Source organism: Meriones unguiculatus, chromosome 8 (assembly GCF_030254825.1).
Source record: "Meriones unguiculatus strain TT.TT164.6M chromosome 8, Bangor_MerUng_6.1, whole genome shotgun sequence".
Taxonomy (NCBI): domain Eukaryota; kingdom Metazoa; phylum Chordata; class Mammalia; order Rodentia; family Muridae; genus Meriones; species Meriones unguiculatus.
The window spans coordinates 16,351,686-16,368,620 of NC_083356.1; the positions used below are offsets into that span (position 1 = coordinate 16,351,686).

The 16,935-nt window shown below is 48.3% G+C and overlaps 1 protein-coding gene across 4 annotated transcripts; it reads right to left on the reverse strand.

The window, feature by feature from the left end:
- Positions 1 to 858: 858 nt before the first annotated feature.
- Positions 859 to 16,177, reverse strand: Trmu (tRNA mitochondrial 2-thiouridylase). Of its 4 annotated transcripts, XM_060388871.1 has the most exons (12): positions 16,013 to 16,176; positions 12,883 to 13,048; positions 12,609 to 12,796; positions 10,445 to 10,551; positions 8,172 to 8,294; positions 5,883 to 6,055; positions 4,682 to 4,735; positions 4,542 to 4,608; positions 3,469 to 3,569; positions 1,900 to 2,044; positions 1,421 to 1,503; positions 859 to 1,284 (listed from the first exon to the last, which is right to left on the reverse strand). In XM_060388871.1, exons 3-12 carry the CDS (start codon positions 12,626 to 12,628, stop codon positions 1,132 to 1,134), a joined length of 1,026 nt encoding a protein of 341 aa, XP_060244854.1. In that variant the 5' UTR covers positions 12,629 to 12,796; positions 12,883 to 13,048; positions 16,013 to 16,176; the 3' UTR covers positions 859 to 1,131. The 4 variants fall into 4 exon arrangements, with proteins under 4 accessions (XP_060244854.1, XP_021486569.1, XP_021486570.1 ...); XM_021630894.2 differs by lacking the exon at positions 12,609 to 12,796 and having other exon boundaries at positions 16,013 to 16,175; XM_021630895.2 differs by lacking the exons at positions 8,172 to 8,294; positions 12,609 to 12,796 and having other exon boundaries at positions 16,013 to 16,177.
- Between the last annotated feature and the right edge of the window lie 758 nt (positions 16,178 to 16,935).

Here is a 16,935-nt window from a genome sequence, read left to right on the forward strand (position 1 = left end):
TTTTAAGTGTGATTTTCAATTTTATAGTCTGTTTTCTCACGGTGGTTCCTTCTCTGCATTCACCTTCATCTCCTAGGCACAGTGGATTAGTGTCCCACCCTCTCTGGTGCTACATACAGCTGTGACCTTAGGGCTCCATCTATCGTCTTTTTCTTGGCTTTGAACACTCCAGTGGCATCCTGATTTCTTTGGAGCCTGGGCATGCTTAAAACCTCATCTTAACTTTGCAGCAACCTGGTTAGGCTCCAGCCACTACTTCCTGCTCGTACTGAATCCAGCCCTCACCTCTTAGGTCATTTATCTTGATTCCTGTCCAGAAAGGTGAGTTTCCAAGACTTCTGTCCCGCTGTGTTGCTTCATATATCTGTTCAGTGGTGCTACCCTTGGGAAAAACTGGGAGCAGAGTAGTGGGCACTCCTTTCTTTCCCTATGGCCCAGGGGTCCCCTTCCCCAGGGTCTCCACCTGGTGTTGCTGCACAAGGAGCCATCCTAGGCCTGTAACCCACGCATACCCCAGCTAAAGGTCATCTTCTGCTGTGGTTTTTCCTCAGATATGCTTGTGCACTTCTAGAGTAACATGTGTTCACTTCAAGCCCCACTCCCACCCCAGTGCCAGGCTAACAGGAAAACACTGGCTTCCTCCTAATATGGGCACTGCCAGGGAAAGGGTTATCTCACACGTCAGCATCTAGACAAGGACAGACCTAGTACAGATAACTCTGCCTTCCCTTTGGCGAGAGCTCAGGCCCCAGGGAGGGGAGAAAGAGGCTATAGCAACGTCACATGATTGGTGGCTCAGTGTAAGGAGCACAGCCACAGCAGCCCACTCAGGCCTGCAGCAAGCCCTAGACACAGTGGTCAGATTTTGATAGTTTTATTTGATTCTGTTTCTTCACAACCCTCACACACTGTGGAGGCCTCCTTTGGCGGAGCTCCAGTAGGACCCTCAAGGCAAAGCCAGCATCCAGCATCTGCTTCAGGCTTGCTGGAGCACCAGCACAGAGACACTCCTTCCTCAGGCTGCCATGGCTCTGCAGCCAGCCAGACCATTGTCTTCTAGCAGCACCAAGCCCATCACTGACCAACTTGCCCCAGACTCTGCTCTAATGTCTCCTAGCAGTTTGGCCTTTGTCAGGATGTAGGGTGCAGGCCAGGGCTGTCACTGGAGACCTCAGGAGCCACTTCGGTTCTTTTCTTGCCCTTCTGGAGTGTGTAGGCAGATGGCCCTAACCGTAGGATTTTCCCACTGCCAAGGCACTCATCACCCTTGTAGAACACTGCAAACTGGAAAGAAAGGGGTGGAAAAAGCTCAGTGTGTGTATGTGTGTCTCAGACCCCAGGACCGAGTTGGCCAATGAGGACAGCAATGTCTAGGCCCCTGCCCTACCTCCCACCAGGCGCTCTTTCCTTACTGCCTTACCTGTCCCAGGGCAAGGGCCCTCACAGCCTTCACAGCCGTCACCCACACAGTGCCATCCTGATTGAGTGTCAGCATACAGGGCACTGTGGAAAGAGTTAGGAGGTGGGTATGGGCCTGCTTTCACTGCCAACCACAGCTCCTGGGAGAATAAGCAGCCTGTGGGTGCAGGGACACCCAACATCCCTCCTACTGAAGGATAGGACAGTACCCAAAAGGGCTCAAAGCTGCCCTGGCTGCGGACATGACACCTCAGAATAGCAAATACGGTAACCCAACTTCCCAGCAACTCTGACAAAACATTTCTGTGCCTTAGTTCCCCTTCTGTGGCAGGCACAGGAGTACTAGTTTTGAAGTTAAACAATAGTAATGGTGGGGACTTTCTGGTGTGCTCAAGGGAATACTGAAAGTGTACACAGTCCCTCTGGCTTAGCTTAAGCTGACCGGGAGCTTAGCAACCAGCACCCCTCCCATCCAGTCACCTAGTGCCATCTGGTGGTAGAATCGGAAATGGCACTCCATCATCTTGTCTCTGACCAAGGCAGCAGGTGGTTCCTCGGCAATCCAGTGTACACGGTTGGTCCTGAGCAGGTCCCTGTACAGAGCTGGGTGGTCTCCCCGGGGAGCCTGCAGAGCAGGATACAGATGTTGTGATGCCTTTGAGGTGTGCATCCCTCAGCAGTTATCAATAAGAACAAACCTATCAGCACATCCATAACTAATTGTAAGCTAGCCCCACTCAGCTGCATGTGTCAGCCACATGTAGAAATCCGTTTCATCAGCTTAAGGGTTTAGCCACCCTGGTTTTAAGATGAGAGAAAAAAGGAACAAGAGAGAAGGGATGGCCATAGGCAGTGAGCAAGGGGCAAGGGTGAGATTACCTCCCCCGCCTCTAGTCATTCCCACAACCCCATCATGCTTTGAAGATCGTTTTCTATTCCTAGAGATGTAGATGAAACACACATATAGCCTCTTGAAAGGACCATGGATCCCACCAGCAATAACTGGCTGAGGAAGGCAGGGGCTGAAGAGTGCTGGTCCCCAACCACCTGCGTGTTCCCACCTGCATGTTGTGAGACTGGCCTGACCTGGGGAGTTTAACACACACACAACTGCTTCTCAACTTCCTGTTCCATCACCACTAGTCCCTGCATCAAAGAACCCTGGTGTTGCCTAGGATGCCGAGTTTCCTATCAGGCAGACCCAGGAGCACTAACTGAGACTTCAGGTGCTAAGATCCTGAGACTATCTGAGCCAGTGGCCCTTCTGGCTTTTCTTAGCAGGCATTTCTGAGAGCTTATGCTAAAAACATCTTAACCCAAGCCTGGGGAGGTGGTTCCCATGCTGCTCTTCTGGAAAGATGTCTATGGCCCGTGGATCCTCCAGTGTCTGTCTCTGATTACACTAGCTGGCAGCTCAGCCTGCCCCAAGCAGGCTTCTCACTCTTGAATGCCTGAGAGTTGGATTCAATGAGGCTGTCTGAGTTGGGGCTGCTATGTATGCAGAGGCAGAATGCCAGCAGCACCAATTTCTCCATCTCCACCTAGTTCATAACCCAAAATATCTCTTGCTACTGTCAATATCTGGAAAGCTCTCTTGGAGAATTTCTGCCCCAGAGCCTAGGACACAGCAGAATGGCTCAGGAGGTGGGGGAGGCATGTAGTCCAGGGCATAGCCTGGTTCTGGCTCAGCCAGGTTCTAGCCTAAATACCTTGTCCCACATGGACTTACTTCTAGGACCCTTCCATAGACTGTGGGTGAGAGGGCTATCTGGGCACTATGACTACCTTCTCTCCATGAGAGACCTTGGCAAGTTACCCAATCAGAGTCTCATCCTCCTCTGTAAAACAGGGCAGTTTTTCTAGGAATGGATGCAATGATTGGCACATTGCCATCATACAATAGGAACCTATCTTTATATGAAGACCTGTTACCGTCCACCTGTCCCAGGAAGCTGTGGAGGACAGGTCTGCTGCTCCAGGCCCTTAGAAATGCCAGTACTGCCCATTTTATTGGCACACTAGACAGCAAAGGAGGCCAACCTCACTCACCACAAGCACGTCACCCTTGGTGCCATCCTTCTCCACCACGTACCAGGGCTCTCTCAAGCCGCTGATCTTAGCTCTCTGGCCCAAAGTATACAGGAACCAACCTAGGAAATAAGTGTTCCAGAGGGCACATTTCAGCCTTTACAAATGGGAGGTTACCGATCGCTATAAGGCATGCTTGCTTGAAACCTGATTCTCTTGGCTCGAGGGGCTCTTAGCCCTAACCACAACACCCATGTCCATCCTGCCTCAGGATCAGGACTTGAGGAATATGACAATGACTAGGATGGACCTGAGCTTGACACTAATGCCAGCTCCTTCATCTGGCGGCTCTGACCTTCCGGGGAGTACGGCGCTCAAAGCTGGTCTTGTGCCTGCTGAGCGCACTCCTCGCGTCTGTACTGTCACCCACCCGTTCACCAACCCTCCCTCCGCAGAAATGCATGCACTGTGGAGTGAGTCTCCAGCTGCTGCCTGCTAGGGACAGCAGCACTGTCTCCAGCAAGGTCCTCTTCTCCACTAGAACACCGTTCAGCCGGGTCTCTCCCTACTCTCAGGGAGCCCGGCTCCCTTCACAGGAACCACACACGGCAGGAAAAAAACAAGTGTACCCTGTCTTTCCAACTAGTCTCACAGATCAGGTCTAGATGTCAAGTCTCAGGAGGCCTGTCCCCACATAAGGTCTGTGAGCACTTGGGACTTCCCCTGTCCTCACACGGAGCACAGTGCAGGTCATGGTGGTCTAGCTCTGTAATTATGTGAACAGCCATCATGTGGTCCTCAGTCAGCTGGCTCCAAGGCCAGCTCCATTCTTTCTCCAATGGCATTTCTTGCAGTCTCCCAAAGCATCAACACCTTACTTTTAGCAATGTACCACATGCAGAGTCCAGCTCTGCATCTAGGGGTTAACTCCGTGTTTATAAAATACAGCATCACAGGGGCACAAAGCTCTTGTCGGAGTGACTGCACATGCAATATGTACCCACCCAGCCTATCCCTTCAGTCCTCCATGAGCCCTTCATGGAATGGATGGGAGCTAGCCCTGGCCTTTGGTTCCCAAAGCTGGCAGAACTCACCTTTATGTGTTCCCAGAACTGTATTATCCTCGATAGAAATAAACTTGCCAGGCCGAGGTTGCAAATACTGGAAGACAAGTTTCATCAGTACTGGAGACCAGTCCCACAGCAGACGGCTACTCATGTCAGAGGACACTCACCTGAAGAATGAAACGCTCGAAGTTTCTTTTACCAATGAAGCAGATGCCCATGCTCTGGAACGAGAGGAAGGCCAACATGATGTGAGCAGAAGCCAGGGAGCAAAGCAGGGAACAGAAAGCCAGGCTGGGTCAGGAGGGCAAAGAGCAGGCTGTGTTGCAGGAGACCTCAGCGCTCAGCACAGACACAAACAGAACTTGAGCCTAGAGAATGTCTTGGCTTGCCAAGTCTGGCTCCAAAGTGGATGATATGTAAATAGACTGCATCATTTGACTGAGGACCACATGAGAGCTGTTCACATAATCACAAAGCAGGACCACTATGACTGTGCTGGAAAACCCATATGAGCAATCCAGGATAGCAATCTAGACTGCTGAGTACTAGAGAGCAAGGGACCAAGGCAGGGGCAGAAAGCAGTAAGGAGATTGGCTACAGCTGGCTAAGCCCTGCACAGGAGACCAGGCAAGAAGCTGATCTTCCTGGGACTGGGCTGGGCAAGCAGCTCTGCAATTATTCCTGTGTGTGTGTGTGTCCCTCTATGACACAGGTCACGTGACTAGGGATTGGCTCCATATATTGCTGGGACTCTCTCAGTTCCTACCATGGAGAAATTCTGTCAACTGAGCAACATGGAAGATGCAGAACAGGCAAGGGACATTCTCTTTGGCAATGTGGCCTTCCTGATAAAAAGCACAGCCATGCATGTTCCCAGGAGACTGGCATAAGTGGTAGCTACAGCTGAACCAACCTCTAATCAAACCTGAACTACCAGGGCTTCTCACAGGATCCCAGCTCTCCCTCCAAGGGGTTCTCCCTCCACAGGGGGTAGCACGGTTTCCAAGATGCAGGTGTATGATTGTCCTTCTACAGGGAGCTCTGAGAAGGCAGACGTGTACTTCTGCTGTTATGGTCTCCTTGGATAGGCAGCACTCTACAGATCCTGTCTCAGGGGATGGACCAGCATGGCTGTTTCCTGTCCACACTCACCTGACTGGCTAAGCCAGTTACCATGTCTGCTGAGAAAGCAGCCACAGCAGGCACAAGAGGAAGGAGGAAGAAGGCCTCAGCTGCTCATCTGCAACTGTGCTCTGTGCCTTGGCCTGATGGGACCCTGGCAAAGGATCCAGAGAGCCCAGCCCTGCCTATACCATGACAACATAGGTGGACACATTCACAAATCAATGGCAAGCTGCTCACTCCTACCTCTCTCTTCTGAAGCACATGATGGAGTCTATTCTCTGCAGCTATTTTCTTTACAAAATCTTTTGTTAGGTCCCCCAGGGGGAAGATGGTTCTTCTCAGGGCATCCTGGGAAACCTGGCTGAGAAAGAAGGTCTGGTCTTTAAAGCTGTCAGCTGCTTGGAGAAGTTTTACGGCTGCCAAGAGTAAAGAACAAAAGTCACTACAAGAACAAAGAACTCTTTGCCCTTCTGTGTTACCCCAATCTGCCAAAGCAAAACCCATCTTAAAAGACTATGGAAAAAAAAAATACCAGCTTAATGTACTGAAAAGTCTGGCCCCTGGTTTACCTACCAGGAACAATACAGGGAAGGTATATTTTTACATACAGAACTTATTCCTGCTTGTAATTTTGATCCTAAGACTTTCAAACATCAAGCACTATATGAAAAAAAAAAAATGTGAAATGAGAATCAATGGTCCAAAATAAATATAGTCACATCTGGGAGACTGGACAAGACAGTTCATCCAGAACTATGTCAGCAGGTGTTTCCTTAACAACTGCAGCTGTGAAGTATGCAAAGAAACAAACAGGGCTCTGGCCTTCAGCCCAGCCACAGAGTGAAGACGGCTCTGTAGAACTCTCCTCCTTGGTGGAAACAGCTTTGCTATATGTCCAGACTGACATCTGGCAGCAGCCTTGCTGTAGTTTCTCTAATATTCTCTACCTAACTGTAAAAAAATTCTTATTGCACATAACAGGTGTGAGTGATGTTGGCCCTGGCGACTTTAGATTCTGAGAAGGCAGCCAGGATATTTCCCAATGAGACAGTCAGCTCCACTCATGGCTGTGGGCTGGTAGGGCTTCTCACACATAGTATGAGGAGATGCCTCATTAATGAAACGAGGAGCAGTCCACACAACAGCTCAATTTTGTATGTGCACATGCATGTGAGAGCTTGTCCATGCCAGTACACACGAGTGTGGAAGTCAGACGACATCTTCAACTGCTGCTCCTCAGGTGTCACCCACTTTCTTTTTTTGAGATGGTCTCCCTCTGGCCCAGAAGTCACCAACTAGCCTCCCCCAGTGTTGGGATTATATGTACAGGCCACCATGCCTGGCATTTTTACATAGGTTCTGGAGATTGAACTGAGGTCCTTGCCTTTACCCCGTACTGCCTGCATGCTTCTACCCGCTGGCTTTCACGTCTCTGTGTAATGGAGAATGTGCCCCTCTTTACAGCCACAACTAAGGTCTGGCCCATGACGATGCAGGTGATGAAAGGCTGTGCTATGGACTGAGCCACTTCCCATAGCCACCTCCCATTTTTCCTCCTGTCACTATGTCTGTCAAAAACAATGCAACTAAGGCTACAATTAATCTGTTTCAAAACAAAATTCTCTCAAATACTATTTGTGTGCATATTTTCTTGGTTCTGAGTTACTTTGTCTTGGATTCTTTTGACTGTTTCTTGAGCCTCCCAAGTGCTGCGATTACAGGTATGCATCCCTACACCTTCTGAGTTATTTTAAAACACACTGAAAACCTGACTTTGAAACAGAAAGCTGGTAACACCAGCAAAAATGCCACAGAAGCAAAGAGCAGGATGGAAATAACATCTGGTGAATCTCCGAAGCTCAGAGATTCATTTGTTTCCAGGATCCTGCTATTCTATTTGCCAGGCACTGTGCCATGCTCAGATGGAAAGCAGCTGGTTACCAGGTCAGGTCCTTAACAAACTACAGCCATCCCAGAGACCAAGAGCTCTTGTGCCTCCACCTGCATGATGCCCTAGGACTCAGACCAAAGCCAAAGAACCAGCTTTGGCTTGCCTAAAATGCACACTGAAAACCAAGACATCATTAAACTACCACAGGCAAGTCACTCAACACGATGCCTGACTATTTTATGAGCATCAGAACAAGTATGGAATAGACAAAGGTAAGCATGTCCTTGACACAAACAGATGTGTATATGCAAGATGGGAAGTGGCTCGCCATCTGTCTGGGACCCTGTAAAGACCATGCCAATTATCACTGTCAAATGTTTCCCCAGATATTTTTGGAAGTCCAAGCTACCAATATATAATAACCTCAATGACAGGTTTCTTTTTCACCTTCCTTGGCTCTCACCAGGACATCTCAATGCTCAATCACTGGGAAGCAATGTTGCTGCTACCTGTGCCTTCACAAATGTGAACCTAAACAAACCATCTAATTGGGAGCACAAAGAATTAGGTTAGGGCTGTCATCCTTCTGAGTGTTCCTGTGCTCACACAGATTATAGCTATGGCCACCCACACAAACTCACGATTTCTGACTTCAAATCGATTTCTGAACAGCCCCTCTGGTCTCTTAATGTGCTTCTGCTCAAAAACTTCCTCATCATCTAGTGAGGTTCTTGCATAGTGGCCAGTGGCAATGGCATCTGCTCCTGCAAGGTTTTTAAAACACAAAGATCCAGTGTGAGACTCAAATTTACTGGCAGTTGTACTGGTTAGTTTTTGAAATCTCGACACAAACTGGAGTCACTCGGGAAGAGGAATCCTTAATTAAGAAAATGTCTCCATCAGACTGGTCCATAACAAAGTCTGTAGGGCATATTCTCATTCTCTCTCTCATCACGGTCTCTCTGCATAGTGCCAGCTGTCCTGGAATTTACTACATACACCAGGCTGGTCCTGAACTCCCTCTATCTCTCAAATGCTTGGACTAGTGGCGTGTCCCAGCGCACCCAGCTTATGGGTCATCTTCTTGATAAATGATTGATGTAGGCAATACTACCCCTGGGAAAATGGTCCTGTGTTATATAAGAGAGCAGGCTGAGCAAGCGATGGGGATAAGCCAGGAAGCAGCATTCCTCTGTGGTCTCTGCGCCAATTCCTAACTTGGCTTCCCCTGCTAATGACTGAACTAGCCTCACTGAAACCTGCCAACAGTCTACTCGCCTTGGACACAGAGCACGAAGCACAGAGGTCTGAGTGACAGCTCACTAAGCAGGCTCCCTGCAACTCCTAACGTGAGCTAAGAGAACCTCGCATCTTTAAAAAGCATTTCCGAAGTCAGAATTGATCCGCTCACTCACTCTGTATTACGCACACAAAGATTTCAGTACAAACCAGGTTTTTACAATACTAAGGCAAAATTGAAAACCGAAATATTCAACAGCAGGAGGCCGTGAGTTCTGATGCTGCAGCATCAGTGGGAGTGGCACTTACAACGCACTGACTGACAGAGGTAAGCAGAGGAAAGGGATGTCATACTACACCCACGACTTGGTGGACAGGAGAAAATGGACAACCTCAGTCTTATTCCTTTGATTCTGGTTTGAAAACACGGATATGCTGCCCCTCTTTCACCTGCCAGTATAGTAAGTGCGTATTATCATACCAAAGGGCCAAGCAATAGATTTAATCTCTTTTGCCCACATGATCCTACCTTTCCACTGTGAGGAGTTCAGAGGTTGTTACTGCAGGAGGCTGAGCTGGAAGGCTCAGCAAAGCAGACCCAGACCTGAACACCTGGGCTACGAGCTAAGACAGGAAGCCTTGAGAGACTTAGCACTGCATGCAAGCACTCTACTAGTACCTTCAGGGCCACATTATATCCTGACTCATTTTCTCACAGAACATTTCCTAACAGACCATCACCTACACTGCAAGAAGTGTAGGGTTTTTCTAAGAGAAGCCCTATTACCTCAGAAGCCTAGATTTCAGGTGTCTGACCCTCCGCCTAGTGCAGGCTTCAAACCCAATACAGAATAGGGACCCAGAGAGGCAGGGAGGTGCTGCAACAGGGAACCAGGTAGGATGTGACACAGGTTATATAGCTTGGCTGAACCTCAACACAAATGCATTTAAGAGGGTAGGTGACCTCTGAGCTCCTGGGGGTCACATTCTAGACAGCACTGACTCTCAGTTTAAGAAGTATTCTCCTTGCCAGTGTGGTGAAATGACACACAAGCTCCTGGGCCCTGGCCTGCCGACTCTCATCTTGTGCTCTCCTGGCTGTGAGCAGGTCAGCCTGCCGGCGTGCTCATGTGTCCATCCACCCACCCACCCGCCCACCATCCGTCTTTCTTTCCTTTACTGAGACAGGGTTCACTATATAGGACAGGAGGGCTTAGAATGTGCTATGAAGCTTGGCTGGCCTCATACTCACAGCAGTCCTGCCCCACCTCCCCAGCATGAGGATTACAAGTGTGTGCTATGACCTTCTGCCTGGCAGCCATATACCAGCTGATATGGGTGACCTGCAGGTTTCTACTCCTGCTGGTCCTGTTGTCCTCAATGATGATCCTTTCTGATGAATCACTCCTGATATGGATCTGAATCCCACTTTCTGAGAGTCCTCCTGCATAGGGTACTGCCACCTTTTAGCCTTTAGGTCAATGGCCGAACACACCTTCTCTCAGGAATGTGAAGCCAGCTGCCTGCCCATGATGGAGGACAACCTCTCCTAAGGTTCACTCTGAAAGTTCTTTCTTACTCAGTGAGTACTTTCCTTCTGAAAGACAAAACTGTCTACAAGGCTCTGGCTTCTGACTATGTCTGAAAAGCAAATGAAGAAATCTTAATTCCTTACCAAGATTGTCCACAGCATAATGATAAAAGCAACTGAACTTGATATGCTTATTGCAGATGATGTCAGGATTGGGAGTCCTTCCTTTCTCATACTCATTCAAAAAGTCACTGGAATAAAAGAAAAAAAAAAAACCCGTCAGATCTAAGTGATACACTCCTTTAAAATGTGTTAAGTGGCTTGTTTAATGCCAAATTTCCCTTTATTATTGCAAAACTGTACTTTTCTTCCACATGAGAGCTTCGTTATCACACCATTTTCCTACCTTGTCAAGCAGCTTCTCAGAACTCAGATGTCTGAATGAGAACAGCCCTCACGGGTTTAAACACTTGGTCCCCAGTAGTGGCGCTGTCTGGGCAGGCTTAGGAGGTGTAGCCCCGCTGTTAGAGTGTGACTCTGGGGTGGGTTTTGAGGTTTTAAAAGCCACATGCCATTCCCAGTTCACTCTCTCTACTGCTGTGTTTGCTGCCTGCTGCCATGATGGCCTTTTCCCCCTGGAATAAATTCTATTAGTCAGCATTGTTCTTAATTTAAAGATAAGAAAGCTGACACTTAAAAAAGCAAATAAATTGTCCAAGGTCTTCCACGTGGCAAAGTTGAGGGTGAGGCCTATATAAGTATCTTTCATTCTCCTGAGGTAACAGTTGTCTGAGAGGCTTACTGCCTCCTCCTGCTATCCTAGTCCTAGTAGCTTCTAGCCTCCATACAGTTTAACCTAGGCTAGAATATTTTCAGTCTCTGAGACTTACTGCTTAATGAGCTCACCCTTACTTGTTCTTACTGCGTTCTGGGCTGGCTGGTTCAACTCAGCTGTTCTGGTTCAAACTCCTTTCCCAGCTGACTTTTCTCTTGACCTCTGAATTGCTTTGCTTGCCTCCACTTAATTGTAGCAATCTGCTTTAATCTCCTGGCAAGTCTTTCTCTGATTCATCAAGTTTCTGCCACTCAATTAGTTATCACTTTCAAACATGGGTGCTTCCTCCTACAAACTAACTTTACCTTCATTGCTTGGGATTAAAGGTGTGTACCACCCCACCTGGACCTAAACTTTTATCTGAAACTTGCTCTCAACCAGGCTGGCCTTGAACTCAGATCTGCTTGCCTCTGTCTCCTGGAGTAAAGGACGGTTTGTATTCTAGACCAATCACACAGCCCTAGAAGATCTTTGGGTGTGATCTCTTGCCAGAACAACCATGTTCTGAACTAAAGTTCCTCTACAGAGGCCTGTTTAGGCAAGAGCAACCCAGAGTGAACCCCTGTTGTCTCTGACATGTGCAAGGGCTCCCAGGCATTGTCAGGGCTTACCAGAGTGGCTCTGGTGTCTTTCTCTGCAGGAGTAAGTGGCTAGGAAACTTCTCACATTCCTAAGATAGATGATGGGCATTCTCCCAAATCCCTGCTGCTCTCAGACCCCACATAAAAGCTTCTACTCAAACCTTCCTTGAAGCTGCTCAGGCTCCTCTTCTTCCATGAGGGTGCCAGACCACACTCTATGCCGCACCACTCTCCCTCCTCTCAATCCAGGAAATTTCCTACAGGCTGCTCATCACCATCAGCACCTCTGGTAGAGAGCCTATCACCCACCTAGGAATCCCGTTTATACTTTGTAATCTCAGATGTAGCACAGTGCTTAGCATATAGTCAGCAATAATAATTACAGTGTTTGACTTGATCAAAGTTTTGCTTGCTGTTTCTTGTTTTCAAAAGGCAAGGGCAGTACCCCACAACCCCCTGCCCCCAACCTCTTGTCTTACCTTGCCTTCTACTGCTGTGAGAAAGACCATGGCCAAAAGCAGCTTGGGAAGGAAAGGGCTTATTTGGCATATATGCCCTGATCACAGTCTTCTTTAAGGAAAGTCAGGACAGGAACTCAAGCAGGAACCCGGAGGCAGAAACTGATGTAGAGGCCATGGAGGGTGCTGCTTATTGCCTGTACACCATGGCTTGCTCAGCCAGCTTTCTTAGCTCAGGACCATCTGCCCTTTAATGGGCTATATTCTCCCATTAATTATCTATCATTAATCAAGAAAATACCCCACAGACTTAGCTATATTTTCTCAATTGATGTTCCCCCTTCTCACATTACCCTGGCTTTGTCAAATTGATTAAAAAACAAAATTAAAACAAAAACAAATAACAAATAACCAAGACGCCCATAATCACTTACACACAGTGTTTGAGTGACATTCATCTCCCAGCACCTTCTGGGGAGACCTCAGCCTCCACTCCTCATGCCATAATTCAGAAAAGCATTAAGGAAACCTCTGGCAGGTGGGAAATATCCCCAAGAAAGAGCGTGAGGGTGCTACAGACAAGGTCTCTGGTGCCCCAACTTCAGCACAGTCTTGGCCACCTCTGTGGAGAAACAATGACTGTTCCTCTCCTCCCTTGGAGAAGATGAACAGAACACTAAACCCTGCTGTGCAGTGGCCTGCGCTCACCTGAACACGTCATTCCAGTACTCCTTCACATAGGACACTTGATGGAAAGGGATGTCTAAGATCTGACAAACTTTATAAGCATCTTCACAGTCCCTGTCAGCAGCACAAACACCTTGTTCATCCAGGGAGTCCCAGTTCTTCATAAACACCCCTGTCACCTGGTAACCTGGGGAGAGAAGTTAGGGTAGAAAGCAGGGATTCCCATGCCTGGAGAAGTTCTGATACAGCACACCCAATGCCTCTGTACATTCTGAATGGCAGTCCAAGCATGTCCAAGTGGCCTAGGCTTACATTTTAGTATAATACCTGAAGCCACTTCTTCCCTTTAGCATTCATTGCACTCAAGGCCTCCACATTGTAGGACATTGTGCAACAAATTGTAGGACAAAGTGAATAAAATGAGCTTTCTTCCATGTTGTATCTCCACCTTTGCATCAACAAACAGCTTGTGCTGTTTTGTATCAGTATCAGTATCAGATTTGTGCAGAATGACTGAACGGTGAGCAGAAACTCAGATTCTAAGCCAAATGGTAGCTCCATTCAGCCTGATGTGGGAACACACACCTATGATTCTGTTATTTGGGAGGCTAGGACAGGAAGATATTGAGTTTGAGGCTAGCCCCAAGATATATATCAAGATTCTGTTAAAAAAAAAAAAATCAGGGCCAGAGAGATGGCTCTGGAGTTAAGAGCAATTGCTGATTCTCCAGGGGACCCAGGTTCGATTCCCAGCACCCACAAGGCAGATCACAAACACCTGTAACTCCAGTTCCACGGGATCTGATGCCTTCTTCTGGTCAACCTTAACACCAGGCACACATATGGGCACAGACACATCCGTGTGGGCAAAACATCCATACATTAAAATTAAAAATAGTTTTAAGATAATCACAGTTCAGTTCTTTTTAAGGTAAATCATCTGAAAAGCTATCCAGTTGCTATCTAAGACCTTTACATTTATAGTCATCAACTATAAAGACAATTAAATTATTAGATATTTATTATCAGGCTGAGGATGTAGCTCAGGAAGGATAGCTCACGCTTAGCATGGGTGAAGCCCTGGGTTCAATCTTCAACACCAAACATTAAAATTAAGTGTTGGCTATTCCATAAGGGCTCTAACATTCAAATATTTTGTTTCCTCTTCTCCTCTACAGTGACAAATACCCAACCAAATATCACATTGGCCAACACTGGCCCTCCAGAGTCTCAGAAAACTCACAAGTGTTCACCCTGTATCAAAACCCCATTTCTCTTGAATAAGCTGAATATAAGGAAAGCCAGAGCAATTGTATTAAAAGCTTCTACCATTTGATTACCACCACCCTACCCCCAAAATCCCAGGGATTTTGCTGACACTCATTCAGTTATGGGATGAAGCACCTGACTCTGCTTTATTGCATAGTTAACTATGCTGGGCTCAGCTCCTGAGCTAGTCTTGCACTTTACTTACTAAAGCAGGGGGCTCCTCAAGGGCAGAGATAGCATAATGCAATCCTGTATCCCAAGAGCTAGTACAATGCCCAGGGCATTAGGAGAGCTAAGACCCTTACTGTAGCATAAACAAACTACACAGAGCTTTAGAACCACATCTGCCTGATCGACCGCCTCACAAACAGACAAGACCCACACAGGGGGACAGGCACTCAAGGATGGGTCAAATTTCCAAGGAAGTACAGGGCAGGACATTGCCTCCAAGAGCCCGAAATGCCAAAATGACAGGATGTTTTTGTCCTGATATGTCCACCAGTTTCTTCCATAAAAGAAATTTAAGGAGAGTCAGAAATAAGATGCTGCAGCACAGAGGCAGAGGGCCTATATTTGAACTAGGTTTCTATTGTTGTGATATATAGCATGATCAAAAGCAAATTGGAGAGTAACAGGTTCATTTGGACCTAAGGGTCACTGTCTATCACCAGGTGAAGCCAAGGCAGAAATTCAGGTCAGGAACCTGGAGGCAGGAACTGAATCACAGACCATGAAAAAAACACTTGCTTATTGGTTTGTTCCCATGGCTCGCTCAACCTGCTTTCTTATACAACCCAGGACCACCTACCCAGGGGTGCATTATTCATAACAGGATGAACCCTCCTAAATCACTCATCAACCAAGAAAATGCCCCACAGACTAGCCAATGCAATGGAGGTATTTTCTCAGCGGGGGTTCCCTCTCCCAAGAGGACCATAGCCTGTGTCAAGCTGACATAAAAACTAGCCAGCAAGGCGTGTCTTCCGTAAGTAGTAAAATGATAAAATAAGTCTGGAAGAACATGGTCAACTCACTGCACTTCCCAAAGCATCTGGTCAAACCTTCAAAGACTCCCAACTGCCTACTCAACATAACCCCAAAGCCCCTAATACCAGGTCAGCTTCAGTAACTGGGGGTTAACCCCTCTACATCCTGTTTGGCCAGACCTAGGCAGCACTCCCTCCTCTGACTCCTGCGTGTGTTACTGATTCTGGCTCAGCAGCCAGACCTTTGTAGAGAAATCCTACTGAGCTTCGGCTTCACCGCCTCTGCCACTAGGTATACCTTTTCCTTCTCCCTTTCTGAGAACACGTGTGTGTGTGTGCTGTCCCCATCCTCTTTGGCACTTCTTATTATACCTCACATAGCAGCTGTGATTATAATATAAAAGAGTCGCTCCTGCTTTCCGAACTCTTACATCGCATGGTTAACCCTCTCAATACAGGCGTTTTCATTTAATCTTTCCCATCCCATTTCACAGAAGGGTGCTTAATTAACTTGCCCAAGTCCAGGCTCCTTGCCCGCACCACTGCACGCCTCGTGTCTTTCGGGGAAGGTGAGCCAGGGCTGAGACTCCATAAACACTTGTTACGTGAACGCGGAATGAAGTTGAAGTAAGTTGGGACCACCGAGCGGGAGGAATTTAGGTGGGTAGTTGGTATCAGATCCGGACTGATACCAAGGTCCCGTGGGGCTATGTTTAGAAGTCAGGAAGAATTGGTAGCTGTTTTAAAGTTTGTCATCCAACGAAGGGGGAACACAGGAGTGATTTAGTCAACAGCAGTTGGCCGTCCTGGAGTGGAAGCCCGCAGAGTTTGCAGGGGCCAGGCCTCAGGCCTGGAGAAGCCTAGCTCCTGTCCCCAGGGAGGAACCCTGGCCTCACCTCTCCGCCGCAACAGCAGCGCGGCTACCGCGCTGTCCACACCGCCAGACAGGGCGCACACGACGTGCCGAAGCGCCGACATCGGCGAACTCCCCAACTCCTCTAACAGCTTTCTAGCCGAGTTCACTCGACACCGGAAGTCCCGGCCTTCGGGGGGCGTCCTCATTCTTCATCCGGCCGGAAACGTGCTCCGCACATCCACTGTTCTGCGGGCTTTTTGGTTCCGCGCTGCGGATTGGCTGTGATGTGTTGGGCCAGGGTGCCTCTGACAGAGGTCAACGCAAAATTGGGCGGGCTGGGTTTCCCATCAGCTGTTCTTGCGTCTTCTGTGCCAAGCTGTGCTGCTAGGTCAGCTGCACCAGAAACAGCCTCCATTCAGGTTTGAGGTTCCAAAGGCCTCCTAGGTGCACAGGGCGAAGACATCGTGTTGTGTCTGCAGCTGGCTCCTCACGGTTACCGGCTAGAGGAACCTGTCAAACCCGTTCCCACTGAATTCTATGAAGATTAGACGTCCTAAGGCCGGGAGCAGCGGGTCCTCTTGGGTCTGCTGCTGCAGGCCAGGCGGATGCAGAGCCCAGTGGAGGATAGAGCAGAGTGGATTGTTACTCATTAAGGCTTTCCTAGGGGTTCGGTCAGCAGTGTTAGAATAAGCAATGGGAACTTAGTAACGAGGCCCAGACAGTGAGCTGGAAAGAATGGGCCACAGAGGATAGGAAGCATTTGGAGTTGAACCTGTAGTTCATTCTGATGCTGTGGTCATGGAGATACCACGAATTAAAAATTTGTCTCGTGGGCCTTTCTTGGAGGAAAACCGCACTCTACGGGGTCAGCTGTAATGAGTGGATGCTTTGGGGCCTCCAGCTGGGGGTGTGGCTCTTCCTGAATTCTTTGTGGGGAGCCTGACAGGTGGTGGATGGCTGCTG

Bases quoted from the DNA above. Each gene is read 5' to 3' on its own strand.
- Trmu (XM_021630894.2), bottom strand. From the start codon at position 16,094: ATGTCGGCGCTTCGGCACGTCGTGTGCGCCCTGTCTGGCGGTGTGGAC. The intron at 8,295-10,444 runs GTAAGGAATTAA...AAAACCTTGCAG, and splicing joins TTATGCTGTGGACAATCTTG to GAGCAGATGCCATTGCCACT. The intron at 1,285-1,420 runs GTAAGGCAGTAA...CTTTCTTTCCAG, and splicing joins GGGCCCTTGCCCTGGGACAG to TTTGCAGTGTTCTACAAGGG.